The 14,183-nt window shown below is 37.8% G+C and overlaps 1 protein-coding gene across 2 annotated transcripts; it reads right to left on the bottom strand.

Moving 5' to 3' along the window:
* Positions 1-5,591: 5,591 nt before the first annotated feature.
* On the bottom strand, positions 5,592-13,701 carry LOC131331231 (transcription factor SPATULA-like). Of its 2 annotated transcripts, XM_058365113.1 has the most exons (6): positions 13,139-13,701; positions 12,216-12,308; positions 12,042-12,107; positions 11,757-11,822; positions 5,981-6,265; positions 5,592-5,906 (listed from the first exon to the last, which is right to left on the bottom strand). In XM_058365113.1, exons 1-6 carry the CDS (start codon positions 13,493-13,495, stop codon positions 5,820-5,822), a joined length of 954 nt encoding a protein of 317 aa, XP_058221096.1. In that variant the 5' UTR covers positions 13,496-13,701; the 3' UTR covers positions 5,592-5,819. The 2 variants fall into 2 exon arrangements, with proteins under 2 accessions (XP_058221096.1, XP_058221097.1); XM_058365114.1 differs by lacking the exon at positions 12,042-12,107 and having other exon boundaries at positions 13,139-13,691.
* Between the last annotated feature and the right edge of the window lie 482 nt (positions 13,702-14,183).

Consider the following 14,183-nt stretch of genomic DNA (forward strand, 5'->3'; position numbering starts at 1 on the left):
TTGTGCAGAATTTATGTGTGCATTATTTGTGTGAACAGACTTTTAATAGTTGTAAAATGACATTACACTTTTGCTTTATGCAATAAATTGCATTGCATCATGGATGGAACTACATTGATTTGATTGAGGATAATTGGGCAACGTGATGTCTAAAACATCCTTTTTATTTTGGGAAAACGTAACGACTGCTCTAGGAATAAAAATCATTGCGCCTTAAATAAAAAATTTATTGCACTCTTTATGGATTTTACATTGCACTTGAGTGAAGACAACTGATAGAAAATCAAACCATTTTTTGAGAAATGTTATCAAACAACGTTGCACTGTATATACGGAGTAACTTTCATTGCACCCTTTATGGAATGAAATGACATACACTGTTATAGGTTCCAGGGGCATTATTGTCCGGGTAATTTATGAATACTTGCCCATCGAGCAAATATTATTTACTCTATTCGTCCCAATTTAATAATCCTTTTTGAAAGTTTCGTGTCACTTTTTAATTAATTATATATTGTAATTTATAATATTTTATGTGATTTTAATGACATTATATTATAGAACTAATCGAGATCTATTAAGCAAGATCCATACTGGATATAAAATTCATTATAAATTTAAAGATATAATTAAATTTTTATCCGATTAGAATAAAACGAGAAACTATTAAATTGAGACGGAAAGAGGACTTTCTCAATATTTTTTAGCTTCCCATGAGCTAATTATTCCAAAAAACTTGCCCATCAAGCCGTAATTCTTTACCCATTTTGCCACTAATACACAATTCTTCCTTTTTTTATACTCCACATAAGTCATATAATGCGTATGCGAGAATACAAGCGCTTACGTGAAAGCGTCTTTTAAAAACACCCCAACTCACTACAATTCGCGAGTGCGAAGATTGAGAACGCAAGCGTAGAGCAAGGATTGAAAGTAGGTGCAAAGGTCATTTTCGAATGATTATGTGACTAAACAGCTGACCCTGAAGAGAAGTGTTCTATCCAAAAAAGCAAGAAATTTGAAAGAATTTATTTTCGGGTCCGACTAGAGAGCCCATTGGGCAAGATATAAACACACGCACACAAAAACAGTTAACACTTCAATACAGCTTTCACAAATAACAATGCACTTTGGCTGATATATGCATTTTTTATGGATATCAATACGTCTTTTTGCTATTATTCAAAACCCAATGTGCTTTAGTTAGCATTTTTCTTTACTTAAATCAAGAAAAAGGCAATCTTTCCAAAAAAATTAATAAGAATTTGTTAAAATTTAAAAACTTGGGTCAAATTTGAGAGAAATATATTTTTATGTTCAATCTTTATAAAACACGGAAGTAGTACTTCTGTTATCATTACATGTGAATGTTTAAGCATGTAATTAGCTACAAGTATATTTTTAATTACAAATTTGCGATTTTAATGCACTTTTTTTTTAAACATATTTAAGTCACATTCAGGATGCTTAAATCACCGACCTTAAATCCTGGACAACATTTTAAAAAGAATTTATAGATATGGTTCAATTATGCTTTTTGGATTTTGTTGGGTGGACCTGTTGGATTATCCAAGAATTTTTTTATTCTTAAGTGGGTTTTTTGGAGTATTTTTTTATGACAAGGACGAATGGTGAAGGAGCGTCATGTGCAGAGAGTGATATGCACTGAAACTTATTTTACAGTTGATTTTTATATGATAGATAAGTATAAAAATCAAAAGTAAAACTCGTCAATGAAATAATCTACTGTATATTATAGAGAAGTAAAATACAAGACAGAAATATTGATGAGGTAAATATTTCCAAAAAGGATTACATATTTGCAGATGTGATGACGAATCAAACCAGATCGAAACATTTTTTTAAAACCGTGCAAAAAAAAATGTTTAAAAATGTGAAATAAGCAAATAATTTTCCTATCAATATGGATCTTGTTTGATAAATTTCATTAAGATCTTTAAAACGGTGCAAAAAAAAATTTAAAATTATTTTTCATTTACATTATTTTTTAGTTTGAAAATGTGAAATAAGCTGTTTATTTTTAAGAATGTTTCTGGAACGAAGATTTTGCAAGAAGGAAACTATTTAGGTTAACAAGAAGAGGCAATACAGCTGAAAGTTATTTTCGGTACCACGAGGAGGAGTTCATACTTTACAGTATATAAATAGGATTTTGAAAGAAAAAAACTAAAAACCCCCCTTAAGGAGTTTACACTTTACAGTATATAAATAGGATTTTGAAAGAAAAAAACTAAAAACCCACCCTTAAGTTGCACCAGTGTAAGGGCGGACCTATGCCTGTAACATGGCAGAGTTCAATTCCCCTTGAAGGCACTCAAGATTTAAGTGGGAGGCCATGACAATGGATTGCTGCACTAGTTCCCGAGAGTTTACATTGCATTGGTGGGTAAAAAAAACCACAGTTGTGTTTAGTTTAGTTTAGTTTTGGTAGTGGGTGGAATGAGAAATAAAGTAATGTGAGAAATAAAGTAATGATTGAACATAGGGGTAATGATTGAAGAGAGATGAGAAAGTAATAATTAAAAAAATAAAGTAATGATTGGAGGAAAAATAGAATAATGATTGAAAACAAAATTAAAACTAAAACTAAACGGTTAACCGAACAAAGCCGCACACATAAAAGAAACAGAAAGTCTACACACACATACAATCTGTGCACAGATTGTGCGCAGATTTCGTTATGAGATCCACCACGGATCCTACACAAATCATCTGAGCCGTTCATTAAATGTAAAACATTTTTTCAAGGTTTCCCGTAAAAAATAAGCTCAATCCGATACCTATAGGTGCTCGAGCCAACCATATAAATTTTCATTATCCGGAAATCTGAATGAAAAGTTAGATGGTTGGATGAAACACCTATAGGTATCAGATTGAGCTTATTTTTTACCGGGACCTTTGAAAAAATATTTTACATTTAATAAACAGCTCAGACGATTTGTGTGGAATACATGATGGACCCCACAACAAAATCTGTGCACAAATTGTCTGTGTGTGTAGCAGGGCTCTAAAAGAAATTAACACAGATTATTTCAACCGGTCAACAGACTCTACACAATCATAGATATGATTATATATGTAAAAAAAAAAATTCGGGGCAATTGTTAATTTTAAAAGAAAAATCTTAGACTAAAATGTTTGATAAGAAAAGTCTGAAAAGATGTTGGGCGGCGAACGTTTGTACTAACTTTTTAAAGTTTCTTTTCAAAAAGTTAATCTCACCTTATCTCATTTTTCTCCTTACATGTTTCTCAATACATTTTTCTCTTTATCTTTCTCCAATCATTATTGTTCATTACATCAAAAATAACTTTCAAAAATGCAAACCAAACAAGGTTACTTGAATTCTACAATAAATTAAGTTTGAGTGAATTAGGGGATGGTGTCTGCATAGCACCGTGTTACACATCTCCGAGCCGACGGCTCAGATCACATTTCGACAATGAACAATTTTTCGTCCATGATTTTTGCCTTTTTGGTCTTACGTTAAGCTAGAGATGCTCCTTTAGCCATGTTAGAGGCTTTTATTGGTGCCTTTTTCTTTTTTTTTGGGCAAATGTGAGAAGTTGTATACAATTGTGAAGTGAAAGCCTACTCAATAGAAATGAATTCTATGGGGGCAAATGGACGTCAACAGACCGAACAAACTATTAGAGGGCAATCAGAGCACAGTATGTGCAGCCCTATTTCAAACTCGCCTAACGAGATCAGGTTCACAGAAAATAAAGTTAATATCAAGCACATGACCAACAAAACCACCGGACTAAATTTAGACAAAAACGAAATAAAATAAAAAATACACTCTCCTCCGTCATTGAGCAGCCATTCTCTTGCCTAACCCCCTACCAATCAAGCTACCAAGCCGTCAACCTAAAAAGGCACCGGCAACCACACGACTGCAAACCCAATGGCGGAGTGGTGGCGAACGGCAAGCGGTTTTGGTAGAGAAGGGGAAAGATAAACCATATCTGTAGGCAGGAATTGGTCTCTCTTCTCCCGCCGCCCAAATTAGGGTATAAACCCAAGAGGAAAGGAGAAGAGGAAGTGTGAAGGCTATATTAGAATTAGAGAGAGGTGCTCCCATTTTTAGAGAGAGAATGAACTGTAATTTTACAGCAAAAGATTTGTGCGTGACTTATTGGTGCCTTCTAACCTCATCCGACTGTTCATTTCGGTAATCGACGGCTCGGATTTTTATTGAGCAATCGACAGCTCAGTATGCTTTCACATTCAATTCAAGTCATCCGTGCAGAGATGAACGGCGATTGACACCGCTTAGCGGGGATGCTGCTCGGCTGCATCCCTGGTCCCCTTCTAAGATGGTACTTATTAGTTTTAGTTCAGGGCATTAAAGCCTTTTAAAAATGTTTCATGTTGACGTTTTTGGCTCTTTTGCTAACTTACCTTTTGTCTTCAGTTCCATATCTAGCTGAAATGAAGAGTTGCCAAAACGGTTGTGCAAGAGCCCAAAACACAAACTGCCAAAAACATGGCTGCATCAGTTGAGCTGGGCAATTTTGGACCCAGTCTTGTTTTGTTCCTATCATGTCTTACTCTGTGGGCCTTCCTTTCCCATAGTAGTGGACTGAAAGAGATTGTAAATACCAGATCAAGAATCATTTCACGTGGTCTCCTTACGCACTACAAAATACAATCCATCACGATTTTATTTGACCATCCGTGTCATTCATCTCGCAGATTGATGGGTTTATCATCTATGTGAACAATCAAACAACATAAAGCAATCGTCAAATCATATTTGCCTACAGACAAATGAACGGTTAAAGTCTCACTGTTCATTTCGCCCATGATAAACATGCCTCGTTCAAATGAATACTATACTGATGTCCAATCGACCTAGTTTTATTTTGCATGGACGATTAGTACATCGAATCCTACAAAATGAAATGCGCGGATTGTCAAAAAGGACCGTAACAGACCTTATTTTGTTTCTTTGGTACCACGTGAGGCATGAGAGGATCCCTTATCGTACATTTACTTTAACAAGAGATATGCATAAAATTACTTTAACATGCATGAAAAGGTCTAATACAACTATTAAACATCCTTTAAACCCAAAACATAAACATATAATTGAGGATTTTAAGTATTCTAACATATCTTTTGTCCTCGAAATAATTAGATGAATCCTATAATTAGACACATACCCACAACCGTCATCAATCCCCGACTCCATGTAACATAGACAAGGGGCCTTAATTATTGCAACAAATTAAATAGTTGCTTCAGTATTTGTGGGCCCCAAAGACACCAATCACTATTTATCGCATAGGAGAGAAAACTTTATATACAAGAGTTATTTGTACTGTACTAATGTTCCTTTTAACATCCGGTGGAACCTACACATACCAAGGACCCATACCATGTGAGAAAGCGTTACAAAAATAACCCTCGCATTCAAATTTTTTTCCATGTAGAAGATGTTACAACATTGGGCATGCAATGTGAAAACGAGTTCTGTGTAGAATTTTTAACTCAAAGAAATGGAAGGACACGGATACGTCAAAATGGATCACAAGAACATCAAAACTTCATGCAAGATAAGCATCTAAATAACCGAGAAAGGTTTGTATATAAGCCAAAGGTTTTTCAACATGTTACGTATCCACAAGTCTTTAAACTAGTTTTAAGAATTTGCATAAATAAACTAACACGAAAGGGATGCCACAGACGTTAAGAGCCATTTGCAGTTTCTGAGATGTTTAAAAACAAGGAACAGTCAAATTTGGTTGCCATTTTCATATTTACCAACTCAGTTAAGTCCACTATCATCTTGGTTAAGAAGACACACCAGATGATGAGTTCTTCACAGAGCAACTCATGTCTAATTGCAGTTGTGACAACCCATCTTCATGGCAAAGTTCCTACACATAGGAAGATAAAATGGGGTTACTCCAAAATTCTTGATTAATTAGTTCAAACTTCAAATAATCTTCACCTTTGAATGGTGATGGAAGGGTCCATAGTGGTTCTGCATAGATGGTTCCAATCCAAATGAGGTTTCTGAATTGTTGATGTTTGTCATTGGGACCTGATTTGGAAAATCATAGGCGGCCTGAACTGAAATCTCTTGGTTTCTGGAAAATGTATCTTGCCCTCTGTTTGAATTCAGCACTTCGTTTCCCTCATCGAAGCTTAATACTGGCTGGGGCATTAGTGCCGAATGCAGAGACTCCGGAAAGCAAAGGGGATGCAAACTTAGTCCATTTCTCATAGATAGCATCTGTGAAACCAACCACAATAAAGAAGCATGAGAGAAATGAATAAATGTGCAAAGTTAACTATTGGTTGTTTTACCCGCTGTTCTCTTTTTTGAAGTTCGGGAAAGAGAAATATCTTGAAGATGGGGATAAAAACTGCAACAAGCTATATGTTGCACGGGAATCTTGTGAAAATCACCACGGCAAACTGTCCGATACTAAAAAATCTTCCCAACAACAGAAGTTCAAAGAATGAGCATTTTTAAAAGAAATTGGACTTCTACCCTTGCCACACTTTTTTCTTCTGGTTCTCAGGTTGCACTTAACAACCAATCTTTTATGTGAACAATAATGTCTGAGACTAAAAGATAAACATTCAAGGCAACTAGGTTGCACTGACTTGCCATTCCACATTGGAAACTTACAAAGACGGTATTCTTGCCCCTAAACCAGTAATCAAGTACTAGTATTCATTATGACATGAATCCACGGACCCATTGCTCCATAAGAGTATGGAGTTAAGGGTCAAGCAGGCTAGCCCGCTGTCCACCTACACATGAACTAGTCTCTAATTGTGCAATCTGTAGTTAATTTTGTAAGATGAAATGCTCTTAGTAACATCTGTGTAATGTATTATGATTTCATTACAAGGATCTTATCCTAGTTCACATTCTTTCTCTATTGATAAGTGTTGTTCATAGTTCATTTAGTTACAGTTACATCAACAATCAACAGGTCAACAGACAGTATGTGGGCTTCAACCAATACCAGGGATAATTACCCACTTCTGACTATTAAAGAGATAATTTCTAATTTAAAAAGTAGATGAAACTAAAGAAACGTAAAAATATCAAGCCATATGGGAAATACATTGACTGAGTACAAACAAATAGAAACCAAAGATCTTTAACAATGGGGCTACACCATTACAAGTTCGGAATGAGAGAACGAGCTAATTTAAAAAGGATAATTAAGTTGCGCAAAAATTTCTTAAAAAAGGAAACACATCAGTTTATCATTCCATATCTGGACTCCCAGGGTTGGAAGGAGTAAGTAGATTGTTCCTAGGAAGGGTTGGAAAATGGAAATAGTATGGAAACCCAAGCAAGTTCTGATATATTTCCATTTATGGTGGACCTAAATATACTTCATTTCTAGCATTTACCCTATACTTCCACAAATTATCACACCATGAAGCACAAGAATCTCAAAATTAACCTCATATAATGCTCCCCACAACAATGGTAAATATAACTACTAGCTCAGCTCCAAGATTGCTTTGGTTTCTTATGTCATTCACAAAAAAGATCCAAATGTGTTCTAAGTTATCTTTGTTAGACTTGTCCCACATCGCTCATCTAAGCCACCCAAGCTTGGTTAATAAATTCTAGAGGCTGCATCACCTATTGCCAATTGGTTATAGGTTGGAACCCTCAAAGAAATCTAACATGGTATCGGAGCTATAAGATCTAGGTACTTTGAAAATTTCACTCTCAGCGGGTGGCCTAAGCCGCGCCGCATAGCCCGCAGAATACACAGTTCGCAGTCGCATCAGACCTTCGCATCTCTGTCTCTCTTCTGCATCAGACATTCTTCCTCTCTTCTTTCTCTATCAACGCAGCCGAACACTACCCACATTGATAGCAACCTTCGGCGACCACCCTTTGTCGTCGCCGACCATAGTCACACACTCACAGGTCACCGGTGACCTTCGAAAGCCCCCCAACCAGTCTGGTTTTGCAAGTCTGAAGCTGTTGGACCCCAATCTGTTGATTTCAGCACCAGTGTGATTCCGACCAGCTCCAACCTCCAACGACCCTCTAAACACACTCGCCGGACCTCTGCAATCTCCGGCAACACTCAAAACAGCCTCCTTCAGTACTGGTGACCTCAGTTCTGTAAGACCTTTTGAGTTTCAACACTCACCAGCATATATCCAATCTGGTATTCTGATATTCTGGTACTTTACTTCTGAAATCTGCATCTGAAGTCTGTTCGGCATCTGTTTCGGTATTCTACTGTTGTTTTATTCGCTTTCGCATAATTTCGGGCTACGTTTCTCTGATTTCGCCATTCTGTCTCTTATTTCTAGCTCTGTTTCCCTGGTTTTGCATCTGAATCTATAAGGCACTCTCTCTTTCTTCTCGAACATTATTCGAATCTGCATCTTTTGAATCTGTTCTTCCTCTACTCTGCATCTATTTGGCATCTGAAACTTATTCACTCCTTTACTCTGCATCTTTTGGCATCTTTTCTGATATTTGCATCTGTTCTGCATTTGATATATGTTCGGCTTCTGGACTGTTTGGCACTCTTATTCTTTATTTGGCACTGTTTGCATCTTCCTCTTTGCATCTCCTCCTCCTCCCACCCATTCGATCTTCTCTCACATCACACAACAGCCATTTGTTCACTGCAGCACTGCTCACCACGATCCGTTATAAGCAGCACTTACAGGTTTTTTGCAGAGTTTGGTACTGTTCGGCCCTGTTGGTACTGTTTGGAAACTTTTCAGCACTATCCGGTTTGTTGCGGTTCAGTTTGGAAAAGTTTCAGCTTCTGTTTTGGCACTTTGGCTTGGGGCTACAAAATCTCTCGGTTTTGCAGGTTTTGGCACTTGGTTTTGGACCTCTAATTGGCGCTTTACAGCACTATTTAGCAATGTTTCAGCCCCTATTGCACCAAGACTCACACCACTGCTCGGTTTCGTTACTTTCTTGGCAAACTCATGATGCTCTCTGGGTGAGTTTGGGGGGGGGGCCGTTGAAAGTATTATCTTGTCTCTTAGGCATAGAATCGTATCGTGATAATATCGTAATCATCTCTTTGTGATCTTCTATTTTGTGAAAATATTGTAATCATATCTCTTTGTAATCTTCTATTTTAGGTATAGATTTCTAGGCTTTTCTCTATTTAAGTTTATGTTAGCATTGTAACCATTCACTCTCAATATTCAGTAATACAGATCAGTTCTCTCTCCTTTTGTCACATGGTATCAGAGCTAGGTCTTGGGTGGCCTCACCTCTCGTAGGAAAGTCTCTATCATCTCTGTCGCCCGAGTCAGTCAATCAGTTCCTGATTTGTCACCTGCACGTGCATCCGAGCTGCACGTGAGAAGGAGTGTTAGAATTGTCTCACATCACTCATCTAAGCGACCCAAGCTTGGTTAATAAATTCTAGAGGCTACTCCACCTATTGCCAATTGGTTATAGGTTGGAACCCTCAAAGAAATCTAACAATCTTCTCCTACTAAGCAAATAATTAAGATTACTCCGTTCAAATTCACTTTCATTGAATCAAAGATTGCTTTGGCCATACTATTTTTATGAGGGACATTCAGATTATCTAACTTCTGAGTTTTGGCCAAGAATATTCACATATTGAGGAGAATGCAAAAAAGTTGCATAGAATTTTGTCATTGTCTCGGCATTCCACTCTGTGACAACTACAGTAGATAAGAAAGTGCACTTTAACTCTATCATTACACTTTAACTCTATCATCAAGAAAATTAAATCCAAATTGGTGGGCTGGAAAGAATTTGTTTGTCTCCGGCAGGTAGGGGTAGGGTGACACTTATTAAGGCTGTGAATCAAGCGATTCCAGCTAAGCTTATAATATGTAGTGCAAATTCTTTCCCAAATCTGTGCCTAATACCATTGATAATTTGAAAAGAGATTTGCTTTGGGGGTCTACAGACGCAAATAGAAAATTTGATGCCATTAGTTGGACTAGTGTGACTAAACCCAAACGCATGGGGGGTTTGGATATTCAGAATTCTGAGCTAAATAATAGGGTGGCTATGGCCAAGCTTAATCGGAGATTCCTTATTAAACAAACATCTCTTTGGGCTGAGGTGCTTAAAGAGAAGTATTAAGAGTACTGTGACATGTCCCATTCTAGACCTTCCCTAATTTGGAGAAGCATGAAGAAAGGCTGTGAACTCTTCAAGTCAGGTACCAAAAAAATTGTCAATAATGGCCAATCAACTCCTTCTGGCTTGACAATTGGTGTAGTTTAGGTCCCATTAGGAAACTCATTGAAGGTCTTCTCATTGACAGGGAATGACAATACTTCACAACCTATGCTAATGCTCCGTTGGCACAAAGGGTTATGATTTCATGGAAGCCACCTCACCCTGGCTGGTTGAAATTGAATGCATGTGCTTGCCAGGAAGCACAGGTAAAGCTAGAGCGGGTAGGGATTAATTCGTGATGAAAATGGATCTTCGGTTTTAACAGGTTTATTCGTATAACACCACCACTTGCAGCTGAATTTTGGGCAAAAAGAGATGGTCTTCAAATTGCAGTGAAGTTAAAGATCAATGCAATAGTGGAAACAGATTCCCAACTTGTAGTCCACTTAATGCAGAAACAAAACCATCATTGCCATCTTTCTATTTGGATTTGTGACTGTCGGTTTCTCATGAGCAAGATGGAACAAGTGGAGGTCAATATTCATCGTAAGGCAAAAAGGTGAGCGGATCTTGCAAAATTGGCAAATGAATATGCTCCAGATATTAATATCTTCAATGGTTTGCCTTCTATTACTGCTCTTCAATTACGTGATAACATTGAAGAGGTCTCATACCCCAGAACCTTGATACTTTACTTATATGTTGATTATGTTCCATCTAACACCAAAAAGAAAATGTAAAAGAATAGCTGAATGGTTGGGATGAGTCCACCCATATACGAGTAAAATCAAGGCTCGTGTTTGCTAATTGTTCGGGGGAGTTTCTTTGTGATCATAACGGTAGGTACATTCCTCTCCTTCTTAATTCAGATGCAATGCGCAAAATAAATTCCACCATATCAAAATATCACTATCCTTGTTGATTTACACACATCCCTTGCACGTGTCCCGCTCAATCGGCAGGCATACTCTCCTAATAGACAGCTGGTTAAAGATTAAATTATCCTAATACACATCTCTCTCTTCTTTTTCTTTTTTTTTTCTTTTGCACCAAAATAAAAAAATTAAATTATCCTGGAAAAAATTAAAGAAGGTATTTCTCTGCCAAAACAACTTGCGGGGCAGAAGTAAATGGTAGATATAATGTGCTTGGGTTTGTTGATCCTGTAAGGGAGACTCCTAATAACTATCCTGGCTTGTCAAACCTTAATCAGTCATCAGGTCGTCAAACTTTCATATGGGCTACCGGTGATAATTACAATTTACAGCACAAAATGTATCACACTACTCTACACCATTATAAATGCTGCATTATGGGTCATAGATCATAGTCATACCATGTGGATGACTACAATGTTTTAGGTTCAAATTGTGGCATCTGGTCATTTACTTCACCATCTGTGTCTTTCTTCTTCCCTTTTTGTGGTGGAATGGGTGTTAAGTAAGCGCATGTCAATGTTGTTCCTCCAGGTTTAAATGAAGACACAAGTTTTTAACTAAGCAAAACATACGGCAAAGGAATGAAAATTACACATATTTTCAACCAAAAAAAAAAAACATTATGCCCCTCTAAAGAGAGAACATGTTTAGAGGGCCCTCACCTGTACTTGTAGTTGAAGCTGCTTCAAATATTCAATTACTTCATCCAGCATCGATGCCTTATCAGTCTGCAATACAGAAGAAACCAAAACGTGAAATCAATAAATCAAGTTCAAAAGTCAGAAGCTTAGTCACATAATACTTCAGTAGGGCCCCCCGCACCCGGTCTTAATCCTGGCGCTCCCAATACTCGCTCTTGTAAATTGTAGTACTTTGGAATATTTTTAAAAGACGCACTCGCGCACGCACATTATGTGACTTAAGTCAGAAGTACCGGGATACCTAACCTTATTAGAATTCGGAATTAATTTCTGCAATGCTTTCATCTTCTCATTGATCCTACTCCTCCTCCTCTGTCCACCAAATTAATCACACAAACACACACTTTCATAAGATCAAGAATGACCCAAAAAAGAAAAGAAAAAACACTTTGATATTCCAAAACTGAACCAAGTACCAACCTTTTCGGACAAATTATGAACCTCCGCAGCTCGAGTCCTCTTTGACGAACGCGGAAGAGCTGGATTTACTGGCGCCTCTGATGCTTCAGGTCCCTTGTAATTTCAACATGTATCAAACGAATTTCACAACACACACTAAAATTAAACGTCCTTCGGCCTAAATAAAATTTTCATTCTTAGTTAAAAAGTTTAGGAGCAATCATCCAGCTCAACTACAGGAATCAGAAAAAGAAAAAGAAAAAAAATGAGTCGAATCTGAAAAAAAAAAAAAAAACTCAAATAGAACCAACAGAAAAGACAGTTGTTTCAAAAAATTTCCAGTAAAGTTTTTTTTTCCTTCTGGCCGTACAATTTTTTACTTTCTAGAAATAAGTGAAGACAAGAAAACGAACAGTGAATGACCAATTCAAAAATTATAGTAACGTGAATTTAAGACAAGGAAAAGACCTGCCACGGATGAGTGGCGGCTAGAGGTAGGTTAAGTTTTTGCGAATGGCGCACTAGAAGAAGTGACTGTACTTTTCGAAGCTCTCTCAATTTATTTGTTCTCTTGTTGTATTTGATTTCATCTTTCGATCCTTTACGATAATGAAAATTTTCTTCCCCATTCTAAAAAAAATCAGAAAAATATTGAAACAATAATTTCGGAAGAACACAAGCTCAACCAGAAGTAGTTTCAACAAGTACTACTTAAAAAGCTCTTCAAGTCCACAGGAGGTCCTCTGTACCGAGAAATTTCTCAGACCGTTGGATTGTGTGAGAATTTCTTTCGTTTTTAAAATTTGTATGCGATACAACGATTCCTCGGTACGGAGGATTCTCGGTTCAGAAGATCCTCAATATAGAGGATCAGCGTTCCTTCAGGTCCCTTGTAACTCTGAAACAAAATCAGAACTCATCATATGCAAGATCAACGCAATTACCGTGAAATCAGAGCCAAACTCATCAAAATCACTCTCCTCCGAAAACTTCCTCTTGAACATCGACGTGATCCCGTCAGAATCCCTACCGTACACCACCCTCGCATCCGCCATGAATCCACGGCCGGGATCAGAGAAATTGATCCCAGCAGACGAGTCAACCATCACCGAGTCTCTCTCCCCGAACCGGCCGTCCGAGTCGGCGAAAGCCGGCGACCGGCCGACCAAACCGGTCGCGGCCGGGGGCGGTTGTGGCGGAGACGAGAAGGGTTGCTTGTGGAGGAGGTTGTGGAGAAACGACGTCATTTCTTCGGATTCGAGGGGGGAAGAGTGAAGGTTCGCGTTGTATAGATCCGCCATATCTTTACGTTTCTAATCACAAGACACGATGATTGTGTGCAAGGAGATCGAAGAAGACGAACGGGAAGGATCGCGTCAATTGCTGGGTTTTGTCTGCACGCACTTTCTAAGGAAAGCCACCTCTCTCTCTCTCTCTCTCTCTCTCTCTCTCTCTCTCTCTCTCTAACGTGCTCGCTCTCTCTCTGTCTCTCTCTGGGTGAAGAATGAAGATTTGGAGGGTTAAGGGTGGTTACAGAACAGCTAATGCGTGATCAAATTCGATTTATCTCCCGCCTTAATCATAAATGTGACTAGAAGTTTTTGCAGAAACGGCTCGGGATTCCCCCTTGTTTGCAAAATGACCCCTAATCTTTTGCTATTGGTAGTACATGTTAGTTTTTTGTTTCCTGTCAAATCGATTCACAAACGTTCAAAGTCCAACAGCCATAACGGGCAATCGATTCACAAATGTTCAAAGTCCAACAGCCATAACGCAGGGGGCCCATTATCGGTGACTGCATTTTGATTATTACGTGATATGTTACCATCACATTGATAAAGTAAATGACAAGTGAGATGTACTCTATGATGAATATTAGTTCAGCATATGATATCGAAGATACAGTCATTAGAGATAGTTACCAAAGTAATAGTGTAATGCTAAAGATTGTGAATCTCACGGATGCGTTAGTGTTGGATTTCACTTCCT

Source organism: Rhododendron vialii, chromosome 6a (assembly GCF_030253575.1).
Source record: "Rhododendron vialii isolate Sample 1 chromosome 6a, ASM3025357v1".
In the NCBI taxonomy this organism is placed as follows: Eukaryota; Viridiplantae; Streptophyta; class Magnoliopsida; order Ericales; family Ericaceae; genus Rhododendron; species Rhododendron vialii.